Source organism: Calonectris borealis, chromosome Z (genome assembly GCF_964195595.1).
Source record: "Calonectris borealis chromosome Z, bCalBor7.hap1.2, whole genome shotgun sequence".
Taxonomy (NCBI): Eukaryota; Metazoa; Chordata; class Aves; order Procellariiformes; family Procellariidae; genus Calonectris; species Calonectris borealis.
In genome coordinates, this window is record NC_134352.1 from 76402891 (window position 1) to 76427590 (window position 24700).

Sequence of the window (24700 nt, forward strand, 5' to 3'; positions counted from 1 at the left end):
CAACATTATCCCCTTTATTAGCATCACTGCTCCATCCAGCCACAGCTCAGGGCAAAGGGGCAGAGGGACGGGGGGGGGTCCCTTCTGCCTACTGGTGGCTGGTGGGCGGATGACGGGCAGGGCTCAGCACCCCCTGCTCACTGATGCCCGGCACCCCTGGTCCCCCTCAACACTAGGCAGTGAAGTGGGGCTGGCTCAGCATCTCATCCCCATGTGGTCAGCAGCGCCTGGCGGTGGGGCTGGCCCATCGCCTTCAGTCCAAGGTGCCTCCAGCCGGCTCCTGGAGGGCACGGGTAGCCCAAAGCTCCTGGGAGCACAGCCTCTCTCCTTAGGGTCCATCCTGCACCCCTAGGTGCTGGGGGCTCCGGCAATGTCCACGGCCATGGGGCGACCCGGGAGGCGTGGGGTCCTTGGGGGCCAGCAGTGGCGTCAAGTCCCACGCGTGGGCAAGCGGGTGCAGGGAGCGGGGATCGGCCAGGGCTCACTACAGGATCTGAGCCTCTGCTGAGAGAGAGGGCAGGGGGTCAGAAGGGGCACTGACCTGCCCCCCTACCCCGCGTCCCCTCCCCTGCATTCTCCCCCTCACCCCCCCTGCACCCCAACTCACTCGGCAGCGCCTTCAAGTGGGTGGCAGCAACCAAGAAGTTGTGGGGTTTGGTCTCGTCCTTGCCGTGTTTCCTCATGCGGAGCCTGGGGACAGAGCAGCGGTGGCTGAGGACCCTGAGCAGCCCCCCTGGGCACTGGGACTGCCATGTCCCTGGCGATCCCGCTCTGCGTCCCCATCCAGCTGTGCCCAGCTGTGCCCGGCTGCTCCAGAGGGCCAGCTCCAGGGCTACAGCAGGAGCTGGTCATGAGATCGGGCAGGGCTGGGCTGGGGACAGGGACGGACAGCAGAGCCACAGGGATGGCAGGGAGGGTGCAGCAGTGGCAGGATGAGAGGGGACTTGGTGACAGGACCAGCAGGCAGTGCCCAGGGGCAGGACTCCCAGGGGGCAAAGCCATATGGAGGGGTCTCTGCGTTGACCATGGAGCAGGAGAGTCCCCAGGAAGGCAGGCGGCTTTGGGGGGATGTTAGTAGCAGCAGCATCTTTGGGGGGATACAGAGAAAGGTCGCACGGATGTGGGCTCTTCAGAAAGACCCCAGGCAGGCTGGGCAGCACCGCAGCCGGTGGGATGTGCTGGGAAGAGGCACTGATGTGGCAGGGAGGCAAGGGGAGCATGAGGCACCTTATGGGGCTAGCATCAAGTCTGTTTGGGCAGGGACCCCAGAGCAGGGCTGGGGGGACATGGGGCACCCCATGCTGGGGGCTCAGGGGCCAGAGCGGGATGGGGACAGAAATCTTGCAGACCCCTCCCTCTCAAAACCCAACCTACCAGATGAGGATGGTGATGACAAGAACAGCAGCCAGTACAAAGAAGGCAAAGATCCCAAGGGACACCAGGATGGCCATCTTCTCCAGGGGGTCACTGCGGTCTGGGACAGAGAGACTGTCATGGCTGAGGGATGCCACAACTCCTGGCACCTGGGGGACCCTGTTGCAAGCTCCTGGGCACCCCAGCACCCCAGACACACACGGGCCTGGGGCAAGAGACCCTTCCCATAACTCTCAGCCATGCGTGTGCCCAGGCAGGCAGCTGCCTGCGGGCAGTCCCCACTCCTGGCTGCCACCTCCAGCTCTACTCACTGATGGGCTCAGGGTTGGGAGCGTGAGAGGGCTCCTCGGCCAGGCTCTCCAGGCTGGCGTCTGTAGTGGTTTCTTCACTCGCCGCAGTGGCTGGGTCTGGAAGGACAGAGGGGATGGGAATCACTCACCCAAAATCACGGGCAGCACCCCCCGGGGACCCACAGAGAGGAGCAAAGAAGGGTGCCTCTGTGCCCCAGGGGTCCCATGAGCCCAAGGGTGCGCCTGGGGTGCTACTGGGGCTATGGGAGTCCCGCTCTGCCCCAAGGCTGTGGGGGGCAATCTCCAAATGGCAGCAGCATGGCAGCAGCCTGCCATGGGGCTGGGAGAAGCTTTGCCCCCTTGCAGCTCTGCCTCCCACCGTGGGGTCAGTTTTTGGTACACAGGACCAGCTTTTTGGGACCCCAGGAGCTGGGGCTTGCTCTGGGTGATATTTGGAGGAATGGGTGCCATGGAGAAGGGGCTGGAGAGGGGCAGCCCAGGGTGCTGAAGGGATGGCACAACCTGGGAGGGATGCTGGGGGCTTCAGCCTCTCCCCCTCGCACCTCTGACCGGTGTCGCCCGGGCCTCGGCACTCCAGTCGCTCCAGTTCCCCGCATCCAGGAAATCCTTGGCGCTGACTTGGACCACGTGCTCCAGCCCAGCAAAGGCATCCGTGATCACCTCGGAGAGGTTCACCGTCTCCACCTGCGCCGGGCAGAGGGGAGCTGTGGGGCAGGAGGGTGCACCTCTCGCTGCCCTCCCTGGCCCCATGCCCACCCTGCTCCCACGCCGGCTTTGCCTTCCCTCGCCCACCGCTTACCACGGACCAGGAGCGGTGGATGACGGGCCGGTACTGGAGCCGAAACCTGAGCTGGAAGTGGGGCTCCTTGGGCCAGGAGGAGGGGTACTTCCAGCTCACGTGGAGCCGCCGTGGGGCCAGGGGGATGGGCTCCACCACCAAGCCCTCTGGAGGGTCCGGCTTAACTGCGCGGGAGAGGACAGAGAGCCCTCGTCACACCGTGCTGCCGTGCAGAGGGGTGCTGGGCTCCCCGCTGCCACCCACGGCAGGATGTCCAGGGGATGGATGGACACGGGGACGGACAGAGGGACAGATGGCGACTCACTGATGGCCTGCATGGTGATGTCGAGGAGGCGGAAGCTGGATCCCAGCGGGTTCACCTCAGTGATGTTCAGGCGGTAGGAGCTCCAGAACTCCGACCCATGGACGGTGCAAGTGCCGGGGCGGGACAGATCCTGCAGGCATGGCCCCACATGCCTGTTCTTGTTCCTGCACACACGGAGGCAGGGTGGTGACATGTCCCCCCCGCCCACCATGCATAGTTTCCCGGTGCTACCAAGGTGGTGCCATGGGGGGAGTCCCCCGTCCCAAGAGCCCAGTGGAGCAGGCAGCCCCCATTACGGCTCAGGCAGGGTCCGGGCAGCTGCCCTCACCCCTCCAGAGCCCGGCACATCACTCCGAGTGTGACTGAAGTGACCCCCATCCCAGCCCCATAGGAAGGGGCCTCTGTGGGGCAAACTGTTCTGCCAGGTCCCCAGGTATGGGGGTTCCCCCATGGGCACAACCAGCCCTCGCCTTGGGGACCCCACTGAGGACAGTGGCAGAGCCTTTGGGACAGGGGCCAGTCCCCAGGGCACGGGATCGGGGTGGGAGTCAGTCCTACCTCCGCTTCTCTTCACCCGTCAGCGATTTCTTCCTGCCATGGAGAGACGGAAAAGCAGACAGTGAGGATGAGGGGACAGCATGAAGCCACCGTGACCCAGAGGAGGAACAGGGGCCTCTGCACCAGACCTGGGGGGCTGCTCTGCTGCACCCCACTCCTGCATTGATGCACATGGGCGGCACGGCACTGGGGATGGAGCTAATGCCGTGCCCAGCCCTGCTGGTGAGCAGCCTGGCAGCAGGAGCCGGGGGTCCCAGGGGAACGAGACGGTGGGGTGCCCAGGAGGGTCTTTCTCAGAGGACCTCCCTTGCCCAGCCAGGGTTTTACCACGCAGCAGCAGCAAAGGCACAGGACGCTGATAAAAGCAGCTCCCCAGCAGCTGGCTTTGCGCTCACCCTACAGCCCCCAAACCCCCTTCCTTCCCACCACTTCCTCCCTGCCAAGCCCCCATTGCTCCACGCAGCCCCCTTCCCGCCGAGCCCCCAGCCCCCTCGGTCCTGCAGCTTTCAGCAGGGCTGTGCTTTATGGGCTCCGGCTGACTTCAAAGCAGCCTGCTAATTTGGCCTGCTGGGATAATTAGAAGCAGCGGTGCTGTCGGGGCTCCTTTCATCCTGAAGCATGCCGAAGCACTTGGCGGCTTGCAGATGACCTGCTTCTCTTTTATAGCCCCTCTGGTGCTGGCAGAGCCGTCGGCAGGGAGGGAGCCTGCCTGTGCCGGCTCTCCAGTGCTTCTGGGGGGCCCCCCTTGGAGCAAGCAGATGCTCAGTTGTCTGCTCACCCCAAAACGTGACCTGCTCCAGGGTGCAGGGGCAGGAGGTGAACCCAGGGCATGGGTCGGATGGCCAGCAGGATTTGGTTGTTATCCACGGCTGGGATACAGGGCTCACTGCATAAACCCCCCAGCCCGTACCCTATAGGGATGCATCACCTGTAGGTCGTGATGTATCTGGTGGGGAGGAAGGTCTCCACACTGGAGGTCCAGGAGCAGGAGAAATTCTCATAGTCGGATGCTCTGCAGGACACAAAGGGGACCCCCGGCAGGTCTGGGGTCCGGAGGGAAGCGACAATCAGAGGGGGTTCCCCTGACCTGCAGCCGAGCCGGCACACAGGGACCCCTGTGTCACCGCAAAGGCCCTGCCAGGGGAGCGGGCACCGCTGGCCCATCCCGGTGAGCCTGCACACTCCCCATACCCCAGCCCACAGACACGCTACTCACGGCCCAGCCGCAGGCACACGGTGTGCAGGAGGCCACTGTCCTCGCCGTGGCAGCTGTAGGTTCCCGCGGTGGCCAAGCTGGCACGTGGCAGCACCAGGGCTCCCTGCCGGATGGCCGAGCCCTCCGGCAGCGCCGCGGCACCTGCCCGCCTCCATTGCACCGGTGAGCTGGGGAGGAGAGACCGGGCAGGCGGTGTTAGAGGACAGGGATCACCCCAGGCTCACCCTGTAAACCATCCCATCAGATAAATCCTGGAAAAGACCTACCCGGCGTGGGCACCGGCGCACGACAGGGTCACGTCTGTCCCCACCTGTCCGTACTGCACACCTGGAAGGACACACACATCCCCAGATGGGAGTTAGCACCCCGTGCCACCCCATGCCAGGGCTGGGGGTTGAGATGGGCAGCCTGGGGCTGTACCCCCCTGGGGAGCTGGGCGCTGGCTGTGCGGTCTTGCTTCATGCAGGAACCACCACGGGGGACTGGGAAGGACTGGTCCCAGTTGGGGCTGTACAATGGGCAGCTGCAGTGGGATGCTGGCCAGAGGACACCCATCGCCATGGGGCTGCGTTTCATGTATGCCCTGGAAGGTCTGTGCCTGCCTGGGGGGAATGGGGTTCCCCAGGGTCCCCATGCCTGGGACATGGGGGGCTGCACGGGGAGCTTGGGGGGGGCTCACCTTCCTCTCCCCAGCCCTCGGGGACGTCGAGGGAGGCTGGCACCAGGGCTGCCGCGAGGAACACCATCACCCTGCCCAGGCCTGGGATGGGACTGCGCATCTGGAGGAGGCAGAGTGGGAAGGGAGAGGGTGTTATCCCCTGCAATGGGGTGGCCAGCAGGGTCCACAGCCCAGAGCATCCCTGCAGGACCACGGACCCCACATCTCCCTCTCGTCTCGCCCCATCCTGCCGGGGACAGCACGGGAACTGTACCGCCAGGACCCCAGCCGGGACAGCTGGCAGAGTCTGTGTCACTGTCACAGCTGGTCCCTGGCTGCCGAGGAGTCCCCATGCCTGGAGGGGGGATGCAAAGAGCAAACGCTGACCAGGAGCTCGGGGCTGCGCGGGCTGGCGGGATTAAGGGCTCTTTGCCATTGCAGTCCTGTGCCGGGGGCCCTGGCTGGCTCCCAGTCCTGGGGTGGTCCAGAGACCTGCGCCGTGCAGCTGGAGCGGGAACGGACCGAGGAGAAATTCTGGCCTGCATTTACGTGGCAGGAGACAGCAGTTAGATCTGAACAGGCTCACACAGCCAGGGAGAGCAGGTCTGTGAGAGCTCAGACCGAACGGAGGGTAGGGCTTGGCTGGGGGTTCTGTGTCACTGCCCATCCCTGCACCCGCTACAGGGCTGGTCCGTGCAGGTCTGTGCCCTTCCGGGCCATTTGGGATCTCTGGACCCAGGGAGAATGGTCCTGAAATCCCTTCTTCCTGCTCAGAGATCACCAGTGGGCCTGGGGTGAGAAGTCCAGGGGATGCTGAGTCAGGGATGTGCAGCCAACTCTCCATGTGTCAAACCCAGCCACAGACCAGGGTCTCCCCACCATACACAGCCAGCATCACCCTGTCTGTGCCAGCCAGCATCACCCTGTCCATTGCAGCCAGCATCGCTCTAAGTCTAATTCCAGTCTGCATTGTCCTGCACATACCAGCCAGCATCTCCCTGTCCACCCCAGCCAGCATCGCCCTGTCTGCGCCAGCCAGCATTGCCCTAAGGCAGTTGCTCCAGCCTGCATTGTCCTGCACATATCAGCCAGCGTCACCCTGTCCACCCCGGCCAGCATCACCCTGTCTGTGCCAGCCAGCATCACCTCAGGGCATTCGTCCTGGCCACCATCACGCCATCCGTATCAGTAGCGTCACACTGTCCCTACCAGCCAGCCCCGCCTGCTGCCAGCAAGCACAGGCAGCGGAATCATTTCTCCCTGGAAGACCCCCCTGCCCACCTCTCATGAACGGGCAGGCCTGTTTATTTACGCCCATGCTGTCGGGCTCTGCTCCCGGCTGCAGGCGGGCTGGGGCTGAGGGCACGGGAGGGAGTGAGCTCCCCGCCAGCCCCAAGCACAGGCTGCACCTCGTGGGTATAAATCCACATCCCCCTGAGTCACCCAGGTTCGGCAGCCGAGGGGCTCAAGGGAGGGATGCTCCAGCCCTGCAGAGGCACCCCAGACCACCTGCCGGTTCCTCTCCTGCGGGCAGGTGCCCACGGCCGCAGAGCAAACTGCACGGCGAAGGAAACGAGAGCTACAAGGCGATGTGCTGCAACCCAGCGAGTGCAGGGGGGAAGGCGTGCGGCACCCCCCATCAACCCTGTCCTGAACACACCAGGCAGCCTCAAACGCAAGCCCTAAATGCAAATAATTTCATGAGACTGTCATAAGCTTTTCCTACCAAACCACCCGTAGAAACATTCCCAAGAAACATCAGTTAAAAGGTCTCTGCCAAAACAATGCTGGTAACTAACTGGGAACATTCGGCCTGAAAGTAAAATATTTTGGTGATGGAAAAAAAAAAAGACTTAAAATACACTTAAAAGCAGCAACCAAAAATAACTCCAAACACCACGTGGGCCAGAGTTAAGGGGATGGTGCTGGGGGTGGTCAGGGAGAAGGGAGAGTGTGTTAGTGTGGAGAGAGAGAAATAGTTTTAAAATAAAATCATTTCTTCTCCCGACCGCCCTGGGTTTTTGTGCAAACGCTGTGGAGGGTGAAGGCAGAGCTGCTGCACCCATCGCCCACCGTGCCGCTCTGTGGCAGGGGGATACGCTCTGGGCGCTGGCTCACTGCTGACACGAGTTTGCTAGGTCTCAGGGCTGCTGATTAGTTCAAGGCCAGTCTGGAAAAATGACTCTGCAGCCGCGATGCTGAAAGGCACCTTTCCCTGCACGGACAAGAGAAGAGCTACGGTCATGGCACAATTTGCAGCCAGCCACGGCTAACATCTCCGGGGAACGGTGTAAGCCCTGCTTGGCCAAGCTGGCTGCAGGTGGTATTGCCAACAGACCCCTTCGTGGTGGCAACTCTGCAGACCCCATCCCCAGCCACATCCCAGCTCCTGATCTCCACTGGGCAACCCCCCAGTGGTCCCCCACCACTCACCCTGAGGGCCACCCCGCATCATCCCACCCTTCAGCATCCTCTGTCCCAGAGCCCCTCCAGCGCTCTCCATCCTCACCCCAGCATCCCATGAGCTCCCCTGCCTCAGATGGGCTCTTTTGGGCAGCTGCCCACCCCTGCCAGCGCAGCATGGGGGAAGGCAACACTGAGCCCCCCTAGACACGCACATTGGCTTAGTAAATGACCCGCCTGAGCATTGCCAAAACCTATCCACGACCGAGCACCACTGCAGAGAGAAGAAACAGGGCAAGCCCTTCCTCGCCTGCCCGAAGACCACAAACAAAAGGGGAAGGAGCCGCAGAGCGGGGGAAGACCCGGAGCCCTCGCCCGCCCCGGGTGCGGCGGCGTGGCAGGGGGCCAGGCGCTCCGGGCCAGGCAGAGCTGCAAAACAGCCTGCCCAGAAAGGATCCCCTTACTTTCTGCAACCAAACTCCCTCGCCGAGAGGAAAACAGGCGTGCAAATGAACGCACATGCACGTGCATTGCCAGGCCACCTTCCTTGGTGGCTCTGCACCCCCACGGATGGGCACACAGGCGGAGAAAGCATCCCTCTATGCTTGCACCGGCGGTGACACATCCTGGGGACGGGGAGTCCCAGCACAGTGGTCCTGGAGCCGAGCCGGGACAGAGGGAACAATCGGAGCTTTTTTCCCTCCCCCATGCTAATCCTGGCCCGAGAAGCTTCTGCTGCCCGCCCGGGGCTGGGCAGCTCCTGCGGCCACGGCTGGGGCAGAGGGACCCAGCCCAGCCTGGGGCTGTGGCTTGGCCCCAGCAGGGAGGGAAGCGGTGCCTGCTCCCTCGGCACGGGACGCTCTCATCACCGGCATGGCCAGGGTGACCAGGCTGTGCGTGGCACCCGTGGATGCGAGCCAGAAATGCAAGGTGCCGCTCTCCATCCCGCACTGACCCTGTTGTCACACTGGGCATCATTTGAGCTTGTCCAAAAGTTTTTGGGGAGCTGTGGGGAGAAATCCTGCTGTGAGGCCTTTCCTGCATCCAAACTGAAATGCTGCGAGCCAAAACTCCCCCAAAATCACAGAAATCACAGCCATGTGCACCAGCACTGATGCCCACATGGGATGTGACAGTCCCCCCGGCACAGCCGCTCTGTGCCATGCCCCGCCGTGGCCTGGCAAAGCCCCACGCAAATTCCTGGGGGAGGCCAACTTTCCATTGCGCTTGGTGCTTTGAAAGACAGTGGGGTTTGGTTTGTTTTTTTTTTTTTTTTGCTTTGCTTCATTTGAAGTCGCTCTTCAAAGAGAATGAGCTGCACGCAGAGCCGGGGGTGGCGGGGTGGGGGACACAAGCAGACGATGCCGTGCTGCAGGGCTGAAGATGGCAGTGGGGAGACGCGGGACGCTCCTCACCGAGCACAGAAAGCTGGGGTGCCTCCTAACCTCTCCTCAGGGTGGTCCAGGGCAGCATCGCTGCAACAGAGATGCGGCAAATAAAAAAACCCAAGAGCACTTGGCAGCTCTGCCCGCTGCGTGCTGGGCCCTGCCGGAGTCACCCACCTGCAAAAAGCCGCTCTGCATGGGCGACGCCTGACGCCGGCTGGCTCTAACGCCCTAGAGATGGCCATCACATGCCACATACTCCTGCCCCTCAGCTGGGGAAGCATCCCTGGCCCCGTACCCCAGACCCTTCCCTCTGCCACTGCCTGCTGTGGGAAACACATCCCATGGCCAAGGGCGGTGGTGTTTTGAAGCAGCAGGAATTCCCCTCTTCTTGCTTTCCTGCGGGGTTGGGAGCACAGTGCCCCACTAGCCCCCTCTCCTCCTGGCAGCGCTGCGTAAGTGCCGTGCCCCACTCTGAGGAGCCGCGGCGTGGCCCGAGTCCATCCCTGTGCCTGCTGATCTGCCCAGAAACCCGGCAGCATCCCACCCCTGCAGCGTTGGTCATCTCCATCATCATTGCATCAACATGCACCTTTGGGGCGGTGGGAGTATTGACCCCACTGCTGGGACGGTCCCCTGCAACCAGCTACCCCTGCCCCCTAAATGCCGCTGGCATCCTCCCAGCCGCGGGGTGCCCGGAGAAGGGCCAGCAATGGGTGCTGGCAGGGAGGGAGACTTGTCCCCCACCATCTCCAGGGCCACCAGGGCCATGCACAGTCCCCAGGACCTCTGGCAGCATCCGGGGGCAACTCCTCGTCCACCTTGGGACTGATGGGGTGATGCAACCCGAGACCAAGGGGAGAGCCCCGCTCACCGTCCCCAGCCCCTCCAGTACCCTGAGGACCTCAAAAAAGGACTGTTTTCCTCTGCACTGCTTCGGTGGGGTGCTGAGCACCCATGGGTCCCTGGGCCTGCTGGCGGCGGCACCATGCCAGGCTGAGCTGAGCCAGCACACACACATGCACCACTGCAACCCCAGCACACTGGAATTACCCCAGTTAAACCAGTAAAACCAGCTGCAGCCTTTCCCTGTGAGGCCAGTGCAATCCAATAAGCCCCACGTGCAGTCTGAACAAGGGGCTAAACCCAGTACAGTCCCAGTGTGGGGCTTAACTCAGGGCAGCCCAAACATGGGATTATACCCCACGCAAGAGCAGGATTAAATCCCGCTCAGCCCAGGAGTGGGATTAAACCCAATTTAGCCCAGGGTTGGGATTAAATCCAGTGCAGTCCAAACTTGGGGTTAAATCCAGTGAAGTCCAAATGTGTGGTTAAATCCAACTCAGCCCAGGACTGGGGTTAAACCCAACTCAGCCAAAATATGGGGTTAGACCCAGCGCAGCCCAAACATGGGGTTATGCAGTCCAAATGTGGGGTTAAACTCAGCACAGCTCAGGAATGGGGTTAACCCCAGTTCAGCCCAAACGTGGAATTAAACTCCAGCTCAGCCCAAACACAGGGTTAACTGCAACACAGTCCAAATGCGAGGCTAAACCCAATGCAGCCCAGAAGTGGGGTTAACCCCAGCTCAGCCCAAATATGCAGTTAAACCCAGCACAGCCCAGGAGTGGGGTTAACCCCAGTTCAGCCCAAACACAGGGTTAACCCCAGCACTGCCCAGCCAACCAGTTCATCTCCACAGCCAGGTACAAGGCACATCTCCATCCAACCCAGACCAACTCCCCCACGACATCCCCCGGCAATGCCCGGCTCACCATAGCCACACTGGTGTCCAAATCCAAGACCAAAACCCCCCCCTCAATACCCCGAGGGTCACCTCTCTCCTCCGTGGGGCCGACGGCTGCTAGCGGGACCCAGTGCTGGGCGGCTGAGGGGCCACCACGCACCTCGGCATGCCGGCAGCTTCGTGGAGGTCAGGCTCTGCTCTTACCCTGGTCGGGAAACTCCCACCCCAACGCCCCGATTTCCGCCCTCCCCTGCTCCATCCCGCGGGAAGGAGAAGTCTCTGGCTCCTGGTTGTAACCAGAGGCATCGGCAAGGGCCAAAACAGCGAGGGCTCTGTTAGCAGCCAGCAGCCCCGACGCCACGCCAGCTGGCAGCGTTGCATTCGGAGGGGGGAGAGAAGGGCCCCCCCCCGCCCCATCCCCAACCCCACACTCTCCCCCTGAAGCCACGCGCCAGAGAAATTCCTAAAAATAATCTCCCGGATATAAAGAAACCCACCGGCGCTGTAGCTGTAGTGCCCGTGGATTTCTTTACAGCTGGGAGATTATTTTTAGGACGGAGGGATAGAGTCGTGGGGGGGCTGCATCCCCACTGTCCTCGGCACAGGGTCGCGGGACGGAGACAGGCACAGTGCTGGATCCGGGGACAGGGGTGGGACCGCCGGCAGGGAGCTGGGCCACCCTGTGATTACAGCAGGGTGGGAAAGGCTTTTCCTGTCCCGGGAACGTTTTAGGATTTGGAATATTTTTCTGCTCCTGGGCTCAGCCCAGCTTGGCAGAGGTTTTGGTGAACCCGCAGCTCCCGGCACGATGGGGCAGGGGGGTGTACCAGTCTGCACCCCGGCATTTCGACCCCCCAGCAGCATCTGCATCCCCCAGAACAAACTCCCCCCATAAGCTGGCCCTGGAGCTGACAGAAGAGCATATGCATCCATATATGTAGGGTACATACATATATATGTACATATATGTGAGCGCCTCATGCAAGCCCAGCTCCTCCTGATGCTCCTGATGAACTCCAGCCTGGAGCCGGGAACCCCAGGTAGGAGAGGGGCCCCACAGCATCCCCCTGCCCGGTGCTCCCCCCATCCCTCCCGGTGCTCCAGTGCCTGGGAGCCATCGGGCTCAGCTCCATCCCCGAGGCACGAAGGCAGCCGGGTCAGCCAAAACGCTGCGGGGCGGCAGGGCCAAAATAAACAGCTCACCGTACTGCGGCACAAACGCTCCCCCAGCTAGCAATTTGCTGTCACTCCTTTTGCGAAACAAAATCCCTTTTGGGCCAGAGAGGGATTTCAGGTGTCATTAAGGGCCACCTGGGCGGCCAAATAAAGCTCATTAACCCTTTGCACCCCACCAGCAGGGTCCCTGCGTGGGGGGAGGATGGCAGTTGCAGAATCCCAGTAATATGTGATGTGACGATGCCGGTGCCAGGTCTGGCACGTGGTGGGATAACCATGGCTTGTCTTCTCCAAGCTTGAAGGCAACCCTGCCTGCTTTGCAGGCAGCCCAGCGGATGAAGCACATGGCAGGGATGGAGGCTGGGGAAACACCTCGCTGCAGCAGTATCCGTGTTCCCCACCTCATGCCCCCAAGCCAAAAGGAGAGGTGGAGAAATGGCAAGAAGTAGGGAAAAGCTGGGGCAGAAGCCCACCGCCGAGGCTGGGGGCTGTAGTGCAGGGCCAAGAGATGGGGGCTATGCCCTGCCTGAGTTGAGAAGTTTGGAAAAACACCCACCGGCTTGTTTTCTGCTGGGGGAAAAAAAAAACCAACCAAGTTCTCCTGAAAGATTAAGTGCGATTGTATCCGAGTGGGGGGGAAAGCAGGGCAACGCGGTGAGCATGCTGACACATCTCCTTCCACGATGCTGGAGAGATGCCCCAGCCCCGCTCAGGGCCAGTACTGTTTACAGCCTCCTATTGTCTCTTTTTTTTCCTTTTGGGTTCCCCCCCTGCCCCCTCCAGTGTTATAGTTCAGAGTAAACAAAAGCAAGCAGCCTCTCACTCCAAACATTTCAGCCATCCCAAACTTTCTCCGGAGGGGGGCTGCCCATGGAATTTTCCTTGTCCAAAAGAATTTCGAAATGTTCCCGTTGCAGCCTGCTCTGACTGGAGGCCAAGACAGCTCCAAAATCCTTCGTGAAACACTCAAGCTGCCCTCTACACAGCCCTGGCTCTGGCCGCAGGCACCAAGGAGCAGTAGCCGCTGTGCCCCAAAATCCCCCCATGCACAGGGAAGCCCTCCAGCCTGGCACGCTTAACGGAGGCACGTCCCAGCCTGTACAACCCCCCCAGCCCAGCCCATCACCTGAAGGGAGCCAGCAGGTCCTGGTGAGGCTGGATCTTGCTTTTTATATTTTAAGCTGCCACTAAGTTATTATTGCCCCGAGATGGTGATGCTGGTGCAAAGGGCTTGGGTGCGCCGGAGGGGTGCATGCCAAAGCACATGGTACTTCCATTTGCAGGCATCTCCAGTCCACCATCCGGGGAGTGGAGGGCAAAGCGGCCGCCAGCGCTCCTCCTCGGAGCAATCAGTGGCACCCTGGGCACCGGGAAGGCAGTCTGCAGCAATCATGCCTGCTCGGTGCTGCCTGTGCACCACCTGGGCAGATGGAGCGGGAGGGGATGGTGTCCTGCATCCATCCCTGGGGATGGAGCGGGGGGCACCGTCCCATCCCCAGCACATCCCTGGGAGATGGCGTGTGGAAGGCAGGAGGAAATGTCCTCCAGGATGAGCCGTGGCAATGGGTGCCACCCAAAGGTGCTGCTCCTCCCCAGCCCACATCACAGAGTCAGGGTGCGCACCCCTGTCCCAGAAGAGGTGGGAGTCCAACGTGGGCAAGCAGAGCCCCCCAACAGCTCCCTCAGCTCCAGCTAGGCACAGATGTGATGTGGGACCCTGGTGTCGGGGTGCCGGCGCTGCTCAGCCCACCAGCAATGGGGGCTTCAGGGTGGCCCCTGAAACAACCAGAGGGATAAAAGCCCAGCCGAAAGCCCCATAAGAAAGCCAGCAGTCATGGGAAGAAGCACCCGAAGCCCAGCCCAGCATGGATTTGGCTGTCAACACAAGCTATTGTGGTGGCCTGGCACATTGATGTCCCCTGCTCGCGTTCCCGAACGGTCCCCGGATGGGTGTCACCAGGTAGGTGGTCCCGCAGCCTGATACACCCAGACACGCTGGAGAGCCCCCACACGCAGATTTTGTGGGCTGCGACCCCTTGATGCACCCATGCTGTCACCCCAGGAAGGCAAAACCTTGCTGGTACCCACTGCATCCCCCCTGCATCACCCTGCCCCGGTGGGTGCAGAGCCCCATGCCACCACAGCAGCTCTGGCGGGGGGGGGGAAGATACCTCAGCTCCACGCCGGATGGGGGTCTTGCCGTGGGACAGGGCTCGCCAGGTGCCCCCGCTGCCTCTGCACCATCTCCCCGCGCTGCCTTGCTGGGCTCTCCTCCTCTGCGGAGGCTGCTCGGCGGCTTGGCGTGGGAGCGGTCCTACCCCCCCCCCAGCAGCCCCCTCCCCTATAAAGGGGCCAGGCAGTGGCTGTGCGGGGAGCAGAGCCTCCGACACAGCAGATGGGGTCTGTAAGGCGAGGCTCCCCCAGGTGTGTTTGCCTTGGCCGGGGCTCAAGCCCATCTAATTAGAGCTATAGAAAACATATATTAAAAAAAACGAGGGGGGAAAAATAATCCTCTCCCCCGCGCTGGGGCCCAGGGCTTGGCCGGGGTTTCTCGGCAGGCCAAGCGCAGGCGATACAGGCTCTGCTGGCAGCAGCCCGGGGAGGGAGGGGTGTTTGTGGATATTAAAACACAGTCGTAAAGGAGAATAAAAGGGCAGCCTTGTTTCGGAACAAGTCTCTGAGGCTTTCCCCTCTCCCGGCATGCTTGGCACCTGGTCGGCAGCACAAGCAGCTCCCCCTTCCCACAGCCCCCCCAGCCACCCCCAGCTCGCCCAAGGACCGGGGTGCTGCCAGTGAGACCCCAGTCCTCATGGGGTGAAGCCCAGCACCTTTGGGTGGGAGCATGATTTGGGAGGCCCCCCCTCTGCAGCCACCCGCACTGGGTTAAAATTACAGCTGGCGCTTCTGGAAAACCCACCCCTGCACATCCCTTCCTCCACGCCTCCGCAGCTCCCTGCCTTCCCCTGCCCGCTGCCCTGCCTGCGTGCAGGCAAGGCTGCCCGGCCCCAGCTGCTTGGCGGGGGGGGCAGCCACATGGCAGCACCACCGGTATTTCACTGCCTGGCCTCTCCCTGCCTCCCCGCCGGAGGCAGAACAAGCCGGACGGTGTTTTGGCCGAGGTTTAAAATTAGCCCCGGGCACCTATCATCCCCGGTGCCTGCGCAGAGGAAGGGGCCATGGCAGGGTCCCATGCAGCTCCCTGGCACCTTCGGGTCTCCCCCATTCCCAGGGACCCACAAACCTCTGCAGAAGCCCTCTCCTTGCAACATTTCCCCAAAACCATCCCTGAAGTGGGATGCTGGCCCCGCCGCAGCATCTCCTCTGCCTCCATGCTGCCATGCCCAGCTCTGAAAAGTCACACCAGGAGGTTGGGGAGCAGCCGCAGGCATCAGCCCAGCAAAGGTGGCCCTGACCGGGCCCCACCTGCTCGGCCAGAGATGCCCAGCGCCCATCTGGCTTCACCACTGCCCTCTGCCCCCCTCCCCAGGGCAGCAAGAAGGGGACAGTGGGCTGCAAGCCCAGAAGTCCCCCCATCCATCCCTGCCCCCATCCCTGTCCCTTTTCCCTGTTAGCATCCCAAAAGTGCAGGCTCACCGAGCCCCCCGTCCCCCTGGCTCACAGGGATCCCGGGCACACCCCGTCCCCAGCCACAGCCCAAATGACTAACGCCCCGGCAAGCGAGCCGGGTGCCGTCGGGGCGAGCAGAGCCTGTCCCTTGGCCGCGCTCCCTCCCCGCGGCGGTGAAATCACGTCTGGAGAAGGCATGGGGAGGGAGCTGCCGGCCCCCCCCACTGCTTCCCAGCGAGGATGCTCGCTCCCTGCCCGCTGGCCAGCCCCGCTCTGCAAACCCCGTATCCCAAAAGAGGGATGCTCCAAGCACGCAGCCTGCAACAGAACCGCACATCTCATCTCCTCCTCCTTGCTCCAGACCCCATAGCAGCATCCCAGCCACGGAAACAGCTGCGGGATGCGGAAACGCGGCAGCAAGCCCCAGGCACTCGTGAAAATGCTCCCGGGGAGCGGGCAGGAACCTCTAACCTCCCTCTAACCTCTCTCATAGCAGCGCAACTGTGCCAGAGCCTGGGGGGTGGAACTGGGGGTGGAGAGGGGCCCGCTGACACCCCCTACAGCAGAACAAACTGGCTGCACTTCATGGAAGAAGCTGGCAGCTCCTGCGGGCTGGAAACACCCCTGGGCAGCACCAGAGGGGATGGTGAGGGATGGGCCACCACTACTTGCCTCCGACCTGGCACGCGGCACGCGCCGGCTGCGACGGGGGTGACTAATGCGGCTCTTTAAACGCCTCCGCCGGCACGGGAGTGTGGCTCCGGGTTAGGCTTTAATTATCTGCCTTCCTCCGCAGCCCGCGCTCTCCTCTTGCTGAACCGCTGTGGGGACCCTGGGGACGGCATCCGTCCCCTCCCCGGCTGGGGCTGCTGGCACCGAGCGAGCGGGGCCGCAGCAGGGAGCTGGCCAGGAGCACGCCGAGGCTGCAGCTGGGGGCTATAAAAAGCATGGCTGCGGTATGCAGCGAGGCACTGAGAGGGGAATAAAATCAAATCAGGTGGTGGATGAGTCGGGCGCTCGTTTCTGCACCAGGGCTGGCCCCAGTGCTGCTCCCCACCATCTCTTCTCCGAAACCTGCCCAGCCGACAGCCCAGTGAGGCTGGGGCAGAGCAGAGAGCTGAGATTCGGCAAAGGATGGAGGACGCAGGGCTGGGTCGGCAGGCAATAGAGGGAGTCAAGGCTGGGGGAAACAATCGCTGGCTCCAGTACAAGGGGTTCTGCCCGGGATGGAGGCATCGCAGCCACCCCTTACCCGGCCCAGAGACACCGGATCCGGGCACACAGCCTCCTGGCAGCTTGCACCGGAGGATTAACCGTGCCCTGATTTACAGCCAGAGGTGCCTTTGCTGGGAGGGGGATGGCACACCGACAGCGAGAGCGGGAGCCCCACCATTGCCCAGCAACCCAGTCCTGGTGGGGACCTCACGCAGAGGGGTCAGCAACGGCACAAGCTCGGGACAGACAGGGCTCCCCTTGGGCTGGCGGGAGCTCCCCGCTCAGGGACACGCCGTGTTTGCACAAGCCTGAGCGGGGGAAGGTCAGATTAATTTTAAACCTGAATAAACAAGGAGAGAAGGCAATGCCAGAGCTCGCCCTTCCAGGCGGGGATGCCCAGCAGCAGGGCACAGCACCTGCGGCATGGCCATGCCCAGCCTGGGTACCAGCGGGGCTCAGCCCCAGGGCTCACATCGCCCCAGGAGAGCCGGGACAGATCCAAATCCCAAATCCCACCCCCGGGGGCCTCCCTTTTCCACAAGGAGCTCCCGCTGAGTCAGTGCTGGCAGCGGGGACAGCGGCTCCTGCTTGCCTTTGCAAAACCACGCCAGTCTCCACGGGGAAGTACCCACCCCGGGACCCTCGTCCCACCAGGAACAGCACTGGGGCTCGCCTGTCCCCCAGCCACGGTACACAACGCAGTCTTGGGAAACAAACAGGAGGAACAAAAAAAAAAATAATAAAATTGTTTGTGGGTCAAGAGGAAAATGGAAAAAAAAAAAAGTTTGTGTTTTTCGTGCCAAAAGGAAAATGAAAACCAAAACATTTTGTTCTAAATGATAGGCCTTGTTTAGTTTTCAGTGGTTTTACTTTTTTAAAATGGTTTGAGTTAAATCGAGCTAATTTTGGCTTCCAAACATTACCTTGGGGCGGGGAATAAAATAAAATTTTAAAAAAAATAAAATCAAAACATCTCATTTGGAAAATGTCAGAGCAAAACGCCACAGCTTTTCCAGCTCTGGGAGAGCCACAGCCGGGCGCTGAACCCAGCCTCAGCTCACAACTTGTGACAGCCTCCCCGAAGCAGCCTTTTTTTCCAGAAAATAAAGCAGCTGTTGTGCCGATGGACAGCCAGGAGGGCTCATGCCCTGGTGACCGGCTCCCACCGGGGATGTCCCCTCCACCCGTGCCGATCCCCGGGACCTGCCAGGGCATGGAGAGACCCCACCGCAGCCGGCAGCCATGCGCGTGAGCCGAATCTGAGCCGAGCCGCTCTCCAAAACTCCTCTTTAAATGTCTTTTCTATTAGGTCAGCATTCCTGCGTCGCCCAGGGAAGGTGGTTACGGCCGGCAGCCCGGCATACAGGCTCCTCGGTGCTGGCTGCTGGCTCTCCATCAGCAAGCAGCCTGCCCACGCTATTAAATTACTGAGAAAAATGGATCATTTCACCAAAAATTAGGTGCAGGAAACTCTCGCGCGGTGGCAAGGCAAGCTGGTAATTGGAAATTCACAGAGCTGGCCACAAAAGCTGCCTCCGGCTCCGCTCCACCCTCCTCTGGTTGCGGCGAGGGATGGTGGAGAGGCATTTCTGCCATCCCCAAAATGCCGCTGCCGATGGAGATGCAGCGGCCACGTCGCCGGCAGCGCTGCTGAGGTTCCCTGTGTGCCCCAGAAGGGCTAAATGCTGCTGCACGGTCCCTCCGCTCTTGGTAGACAGGGAAAATAAGTGAAAAAAAGCCCTCAAGGACCTTTTCAGGCACTGGAGGAAGAAAATCCTCTGTGCACGGCCGGACCCGCTCACCATTAAGCACACTGCTGGGGACACGTCTCATGGGAACGTTGGCTGCGGACGCGGCAGGACACGCTGCCCCAGCACCCGTCTTGCGCTTCCAGCTGCACCCCAGGGTTGGAAACCGAGAGGACCTTCCCCACGAACCTTGCCTCGCTTATATCCTTAACCCATCCCAGGCGCAGCATAAGCACCGCTGCCGCTCCATCCGAGCCCAGGCATCTCAGCATCCTCCTCCCGGACCGCTCCGAGTCCAAATCTCAGCACCTCGTTGGCCAAGCAGAGCCATCCGAGGTATCTCCAGGGCAAACCGCCCGGCTGTCGGAGCTGCCAGAGAGCCTGGCGCATATCTGCAGCCTCTGGTTGGGAAAGAGGGATGGGGGTGTGCAGCAGACCAAGAGCTGTGTCAACAGGAGGCTCCCAGAGACTGGTCCCTCCGGAGTTCACACCAGCTGCTCCCCATGCGGTCACAGGCACCCAGCGGGGCCACATCCTGCTCCCTGCATGCACCACCTGCCCCCAGCACTGCAGGGAGGGGGAAACAGAGCAGCTGGGGAGCCCGAGGCACCAAATTGTTTTTTCGGTGCTGGGGGTACAAGGACGCCAGGCACAGCCCCGGCTGGAGAGGAGGAATGGAGCTGGGTACAGGATTGGGAATGCCGAGGGAAAAGGGACGATTCCCTGGGTGCAGCCACGTTCCAGCCATAAAGCTGCAAAACTCAAAGCCGGGATGGGGTGGACCAGCCTCAAAGGAGCTACAAAACAGCCCCCTGAGAGCCTCGCAGGAGCTAAAAAAATCAAAAGCAGCCGAAGCACTGAGGAACCCCCCGGGGTTGCGTGTTGGCCTTTGCAAGACAAGGATGGAGCAATAGCTGGTCGGGTCCACCAGCTCCTCCTAAGCCTTGAGGCCTCGGGCGAAACTCATGGAAAGCAAAGGGAAAGGCTCCCTGCAGACCTCCCCAGGGGTTGGGGGCTGGCCCCAGCCCTGCAAGAAAGTCTGGGGAGATGCCAGCTGGCCCGGGCACCCTGCGTGACAGCGGCTTTCGCAAAGCCAAGCCGTGCCACCGCAGCCAAGCCATCCCCAGGGACCTTTGCAGGGCTGTTGCAGCACAGCTGTCGCGAGCTCTGTCACAACACTGGCATGGCGCTGGGCCGGCCTGCGATGCAGACCCCGCGTGATGGCACTTTTTGGTTTTTCCTAGCTACATTTGCAGGAAGGTGAGAGCTGAATCATGCCTTTCACGGTGTTATTGAATTCAAGAAGCACTGATGCCCACGCCAACCTTGATTAAAGAGGGGGTGGAGGTCCCTGGCTCCATCTGTGGCTATCGGTCCGGCCAGGATGAAGTGCACGGGATTTTCGGTCCCAAAGGAAGGGGCTGGTGAAAGCACAGGAAGGCGAAGGAAACAGCTGGACGGGCATAGCCGCGCCAGCACGCAGGGACGTGCTCCAGGGATGCCGTGCCTGCCCCATTGCCTCCCACGTGCTCTTCTGCGGGGACATCCACACCCTTTAGGGCTGCCAGCAGGATGGCAGGCGGCAGCCCTGAGCCCTTTTCGCAGCTCCCCAAGGTGGGACGGGATGCAGGGGCAGTCCCTTTCTGCCGAAGTCAGAAGACTCTCCCTAAGCTGCCACAGAGATGATGCTTCCCCAAAGCTGACAGCTTCTCCTATCCCCTCTTCCCTTCAGTGTGTCTCCAGCGTCAGCTTTTCAACAAGACTCGGCATCCCTTGTTTTGACTTTAGGAGGTGGGGTAAACCAGAAGATGCTCAAATGACCTTCTTTCCACCATCCGGATTTCATTAGAGGAAGGAGCCCTAAATTTTCCACCTCTCCCTATAAGGCAATCTCTGCGGGTCTGTAACCATTTTTACTAGGCTGTTTCTATTTTGGCCATCTCCATATTGAGAGGAGGGGACCAGAGCTGAGCAGCCTCTGGGGAGCCCCAGGTTGATTTCCAAAATGCTTTCAGCAACTTCTCCTCTCCTGGTCGATGCACGGTCCTACCTGTGGTCTGCTTGCCATCACCACTTGCACAGGCCAGCCCCACATCCGACCACGACAGGTCTCACCTGCGGTCCCTGCAGCCTGCTTGTCCTCTCCAAAAGCAACTTCAAGAAACATGTACAAGCAGGGCACCGGTGGATGTGACCTTTCCCTGGCTGACCCTTCCAAAATCCCTCATAAGTTTTTTCAGCAAGGACCAAACCCTGCTGGACCAAGTCTAAGCTCCACTGGTCAGATGTGACCACAGCGCACGGTCCTGGTGGGGTGGAGGTGAATCAGGTCTTGAAAAACTTCTTGTGCTTCTTCTCCTGGACCTCTCCCACCACAAACACCAGAGGAGGAGGAGATGTTTGCCAGTTTTTTTTCCATGTCCCAGACTCATACCACTGAAGAAAAGGAAGAATCACACCTTTCAGCCCAGCCCTCCGCCTGTACCGGAGAGCCTGGCACATGCTTCTGGGGCTGTGGGTGCTGTGACTGTCCAAAAGAGCCTGAAGCTCACCCTGTCCCATTCCCCACACCCGTGCCAGGGTGATTCAGAGACCTGGGAAGCAGCCAGACTCAAGAGATAATTCCTATTAACACGCTGATCCCTGACACCGCAAACCTGCTTCTAATTTCCAGAGGAATTTTCCTTTTCCATGGAAATGGTCCATGGGAATCTGGGTGTTGGGGAAGACCACTCAACCACAACGGCAAGGCATCTGCACCCTTCCCCACCTTCACAGCCTGGATGGGAGGAGAAAACCATCACCGGGAGGTGCAGAGAGATTTGCTTGTAGGAACGGGTCATAAGGTCATTACATCCCCGGCCGGAGAGATTTGGTGATTTTCACACATGCGATGCTTTCATAACCACAGGAACACTTAGAAAAACCAAAAGCTCTCTAAACATCCCAGCGAGTCACCCCAGACATCCCAGGGCTAATTCCTGATGCTGGCTTTGTATCAGCATCCCAAATGCTGGCAAAGCCCTGGCACATCGCCTGTAGGGAAGAGCTCCCAACCCATTCAAGCTCCATCCTTGGCTCCATCTTCAGCAGGGGCAGAGCCACCCTCTCCCACGCCTGAACAAGAAGAGGGGGAACAAGCTGGGAGAGGTGCTGAAATTTTCCGAAGGCAGAAAAGCAGAGCCGCAAGCCAGCACCTGCCCCCTCCTGAAGGAAGCATCTCATGAGGGGTTTTCCTCCAGAGCCAAACCCGTGGGAGAAGAGGAGGCAAGAATGCTTCGGCTTGTTTAACCTAACGAGGAAGCTATAAATACAGCAGGGTAAACACCGGAGAGGGAGAAGAGGTCTTGAACTAAAAGCACAATGTTGGCACAAACCCACAGGGGAATAAGCTCTCCAGGAACGCATTCGGCAGGAAACCGGAGGGAGGTTGAGCCCTGTGTGAGCAGGAAGAGTCTGGAGTCGCCTTTGAACAAGAGCGGAGCGGAAAGAGAGGGTTTGAACCGAGTGCTCAGCTAGTTCGTGGCAGGTGAGGGTGCCACGCACTGTCACCGTCTGTGGGGGTTTCCCCACTCAGAATGGTCCAGGCGAGCCGGGGGAGAAGGGTAGGGGAGGCAGGGTACCTGCAGGCTGGGGGATGCAGCTGGGCTGCCTGGGTGCCCACCCAGCATGACGGCCTCTGATAAACCCAGCAGCTGCAAAAGGAAACTGCCACTGCTGCCACGATGAAGACGGCGGGGAGACTCGCCACGCCGTGAGTCATTCATTCATCCTTCACAAACAGGGCCCACACTCAGCCAAGCATCCTCCTCCCCCCGCCACTGGGACAGCTCTGGGACGGGGAAAAAGTGGCTTATCAGATATAATCAAGTCAAGTTTTCCCCTCCCTGCGAGGTTCCTGTTCATGGAGCAGGAGGCAGGGCAAAATTGGAGCTGCTCTTCTCCCAGCTTCCTGCAGGCAGTCTCTGCCTTCAGCTGCACCCCCCAGGGACCCCTCCCCACCACCCGACTGCACCACACATCCCCTGTTCACCCACTGCTGGTGACATCCAGCCCTGCGCAGAACCCCGCTGTCACCGCTCAGCCCCTGTCCCCTGACTCCCATCCCACTTTGGCTGCCAAGGTCAGTTCGCAGCTCTCTAGAGAGGAGATATGGCCCCTTTCACCCTCCCAAAAAAAGGCCAGGTTCGTGGAACAGAGGGTGCATGGGTGCTGGGGGGACATCGTGGCCATGTCCCATCCCTGTCCCTGCCCCAGGAGGGACCTCCGCCAGCTTGCAGCTCCCCGTGAGTCTCCTTTGCCCCGTGCCAGGCTGGGATGCCGTGGGCTCCGTGCAGCCCCGTGCGTAACCACGCTGCGACCTGCCCTCCTACAAACAGGCAGAGAGCAAACACCCCACCTCCTCCTGCAAATGCGGCGGCCAGACGTGGCTGCAGCCTGCAAGGAGCGGGCACGTCCCGGCACCCGAGGTGCTTGGCCAGCCCTGGGCGGCTCGTCACTGGCTACGCCACCAACGCCAGTCAGTCCAACACTGGCTTGGGCACAGCAACATGTCCGTGAGTTGCTGCAGCTCTGGGTTTCTCCCCTGGAGACCAGGCACAAGGAAAATGCGATTTCCACGGCACCCCCAGGCCCTGTCACACTGAGGTCTCGGTTTGCTGACAGCAATGTCCAAGCCAAGCTCAGCCCCGTGGTCCCCTCTGACACCCTTCACCAGCCTGGAGCCAGAGCTCGGAGGGGACCTGGGGGGTGACACAGCCAGCCTGCGAGGGTGGCAGTGGGCACAGCCCGGGGCTGGGCACCCGCAAGGGCTGGCAGAGGACGGAGAAGTCGTGACTGAGACAGCATCCCGGGGCAAGGAGGGACAAGGCAGGCAGCGAGCCCTGCCAGTGCCCGCGCATGGGAAAGCGCCTCTATCCGCGCCTCTCGTAATTGGGAGCAGCTTTTCCCTCCCCGGACCCCCCAGGAGAAGAGGGGGCCCTGCCAGGGGGACTCTTTGCCTGGTGGTGTTCCAGGCTTTCTCCAGAAAACTCCCCCTCGGAGACGGGGAGGGGGGAACTCAATATTCGGGGGGAGGCCAGGGAGGCTGGGGAAGGGGCCCAAAGTTCCCACTCCGGGAACTCCGTCCATCCCCGAGCATCTCCGGACAAGGCGGAGGCGCGCCGGACGGAGGAGGGGGAGCAGCACCGGGTACCCCCAAACAGGCGGGGGAAAGCGGGTGGGCGAGTCCCTGCCAACCACTTTGCGAGGGGACACCCCCCGCAAAACTTTCCCCGTACGAGCAGCAAACAGCCGGGGGAGCCGCCTGCCTGCGCGGCGCCGGCAGCCTGCCCGCAGCCCTGCGCCCCTCACCGCGGCGTCGGGGCGGCGGCGAGCCGTTCCCCTCGGGGTGGGGGGGGGAAGCGGGGAGGGTTTCCTACCTTCCTGCGTGGCGACGCGGCTATGTCTCCATGGCGCTCGGCGGAGCGGGGCCGGGGCCGGGAGCAGGAGCGGGGCCGGCGGCGGGGAGCCCGCGCCGGGCTGGCTGGGGCCGGGAGCGCGGGCGGTGCGAAGCCGCCGGGGACGCCGCCGCCGCTCCATTGGAGCAGGGCGCTGCCAATCTGCCGCCGCCGACCCGGCACGCTTCCTGTCTGCGAGCCGCCCCCCGGACCCGGGCCGGCCCCCGGCCCGCTCCCCGCGCCCCTCCCCGGGCTGCGCAGTCCCCCCCGGGGCTCGCCATCCCGCTCCGCCCGGGGCGCAGAGCTCGGCATCCCCCCGGGGCGCGCTGGTGCACGGTGCCCCCCGGAGCACGGGACCCCCCCCCGGGGGCGCAGGGACGCCCCCCCAGGGGTGCACAGCCCTCCCCGGTGTCCTCGGGGGGCTGCACCTGCGCTCGCCGATCCTGCCTGCCGCATTCCCAGCGTCCCGGAGGAGTTGAGGCAGGCAAGTCCTGCCTGTGACTCAGTTTCCCTTGCCCCTGGGAGGGGCATTTCTTTGGGGTTTATTTTTATAGTGGTTTATTTGATGGGGAACGCGTAGGGTGAAACCTGGCCCCGGGGCTTGTGTCCTCACGGGTTCCTCCTCACGGCTTTCAAAGCGTGCTTGCGTGCCCCTTTTGCAGCACCCCTCCATCGCCCTCTCTGCTTTCCATTGGGAATGGGTTTGTTTTGCAATTCTAGCACCGTGAAAATTTTCAGGAGGAAAAATACAGGTTGAAACTCTGCAATGGCAAACCAGCTGGTGAAGACCCATTGAAAACT

At 61.6% G+C, this 24700-nt stretch overlaps 1 protein-coding gene across 1 annotated transcript; it reads right to left on the minus strand.

Annotated features, from left to right (window-relative positions):
• IL11RA (interleukin 11 receptor subunit alpha) lies at positions 1–23982 on the minus strand. Its single transcript, XM_075136569.1, has 13 exons — positions 23882–23982; positions 5242–5341; positions 4829–4889; positions 4563–4729; positions 4275–4389; positions 3347–3379; positions 2789–2952; positions 2485–2648; positions 2228–2369; positions 1686–1781; positions 1375–1474; positions 608–690; positions 1–501 (listed from the first exon to the last, which is right to left on the minus strand). Exons 2-13 carry the CDS (start codon positions 5339–5341, stop codon positions 485–487), a joined length of 1242 nt encoding a protein of 413 aa, XP_074992670.1. The 5' UTR covers positions 23882–23982; the 3' UTR covers positions 1–484.
• Positions 23983–24700: the final 718 nt, after the last annotated feature.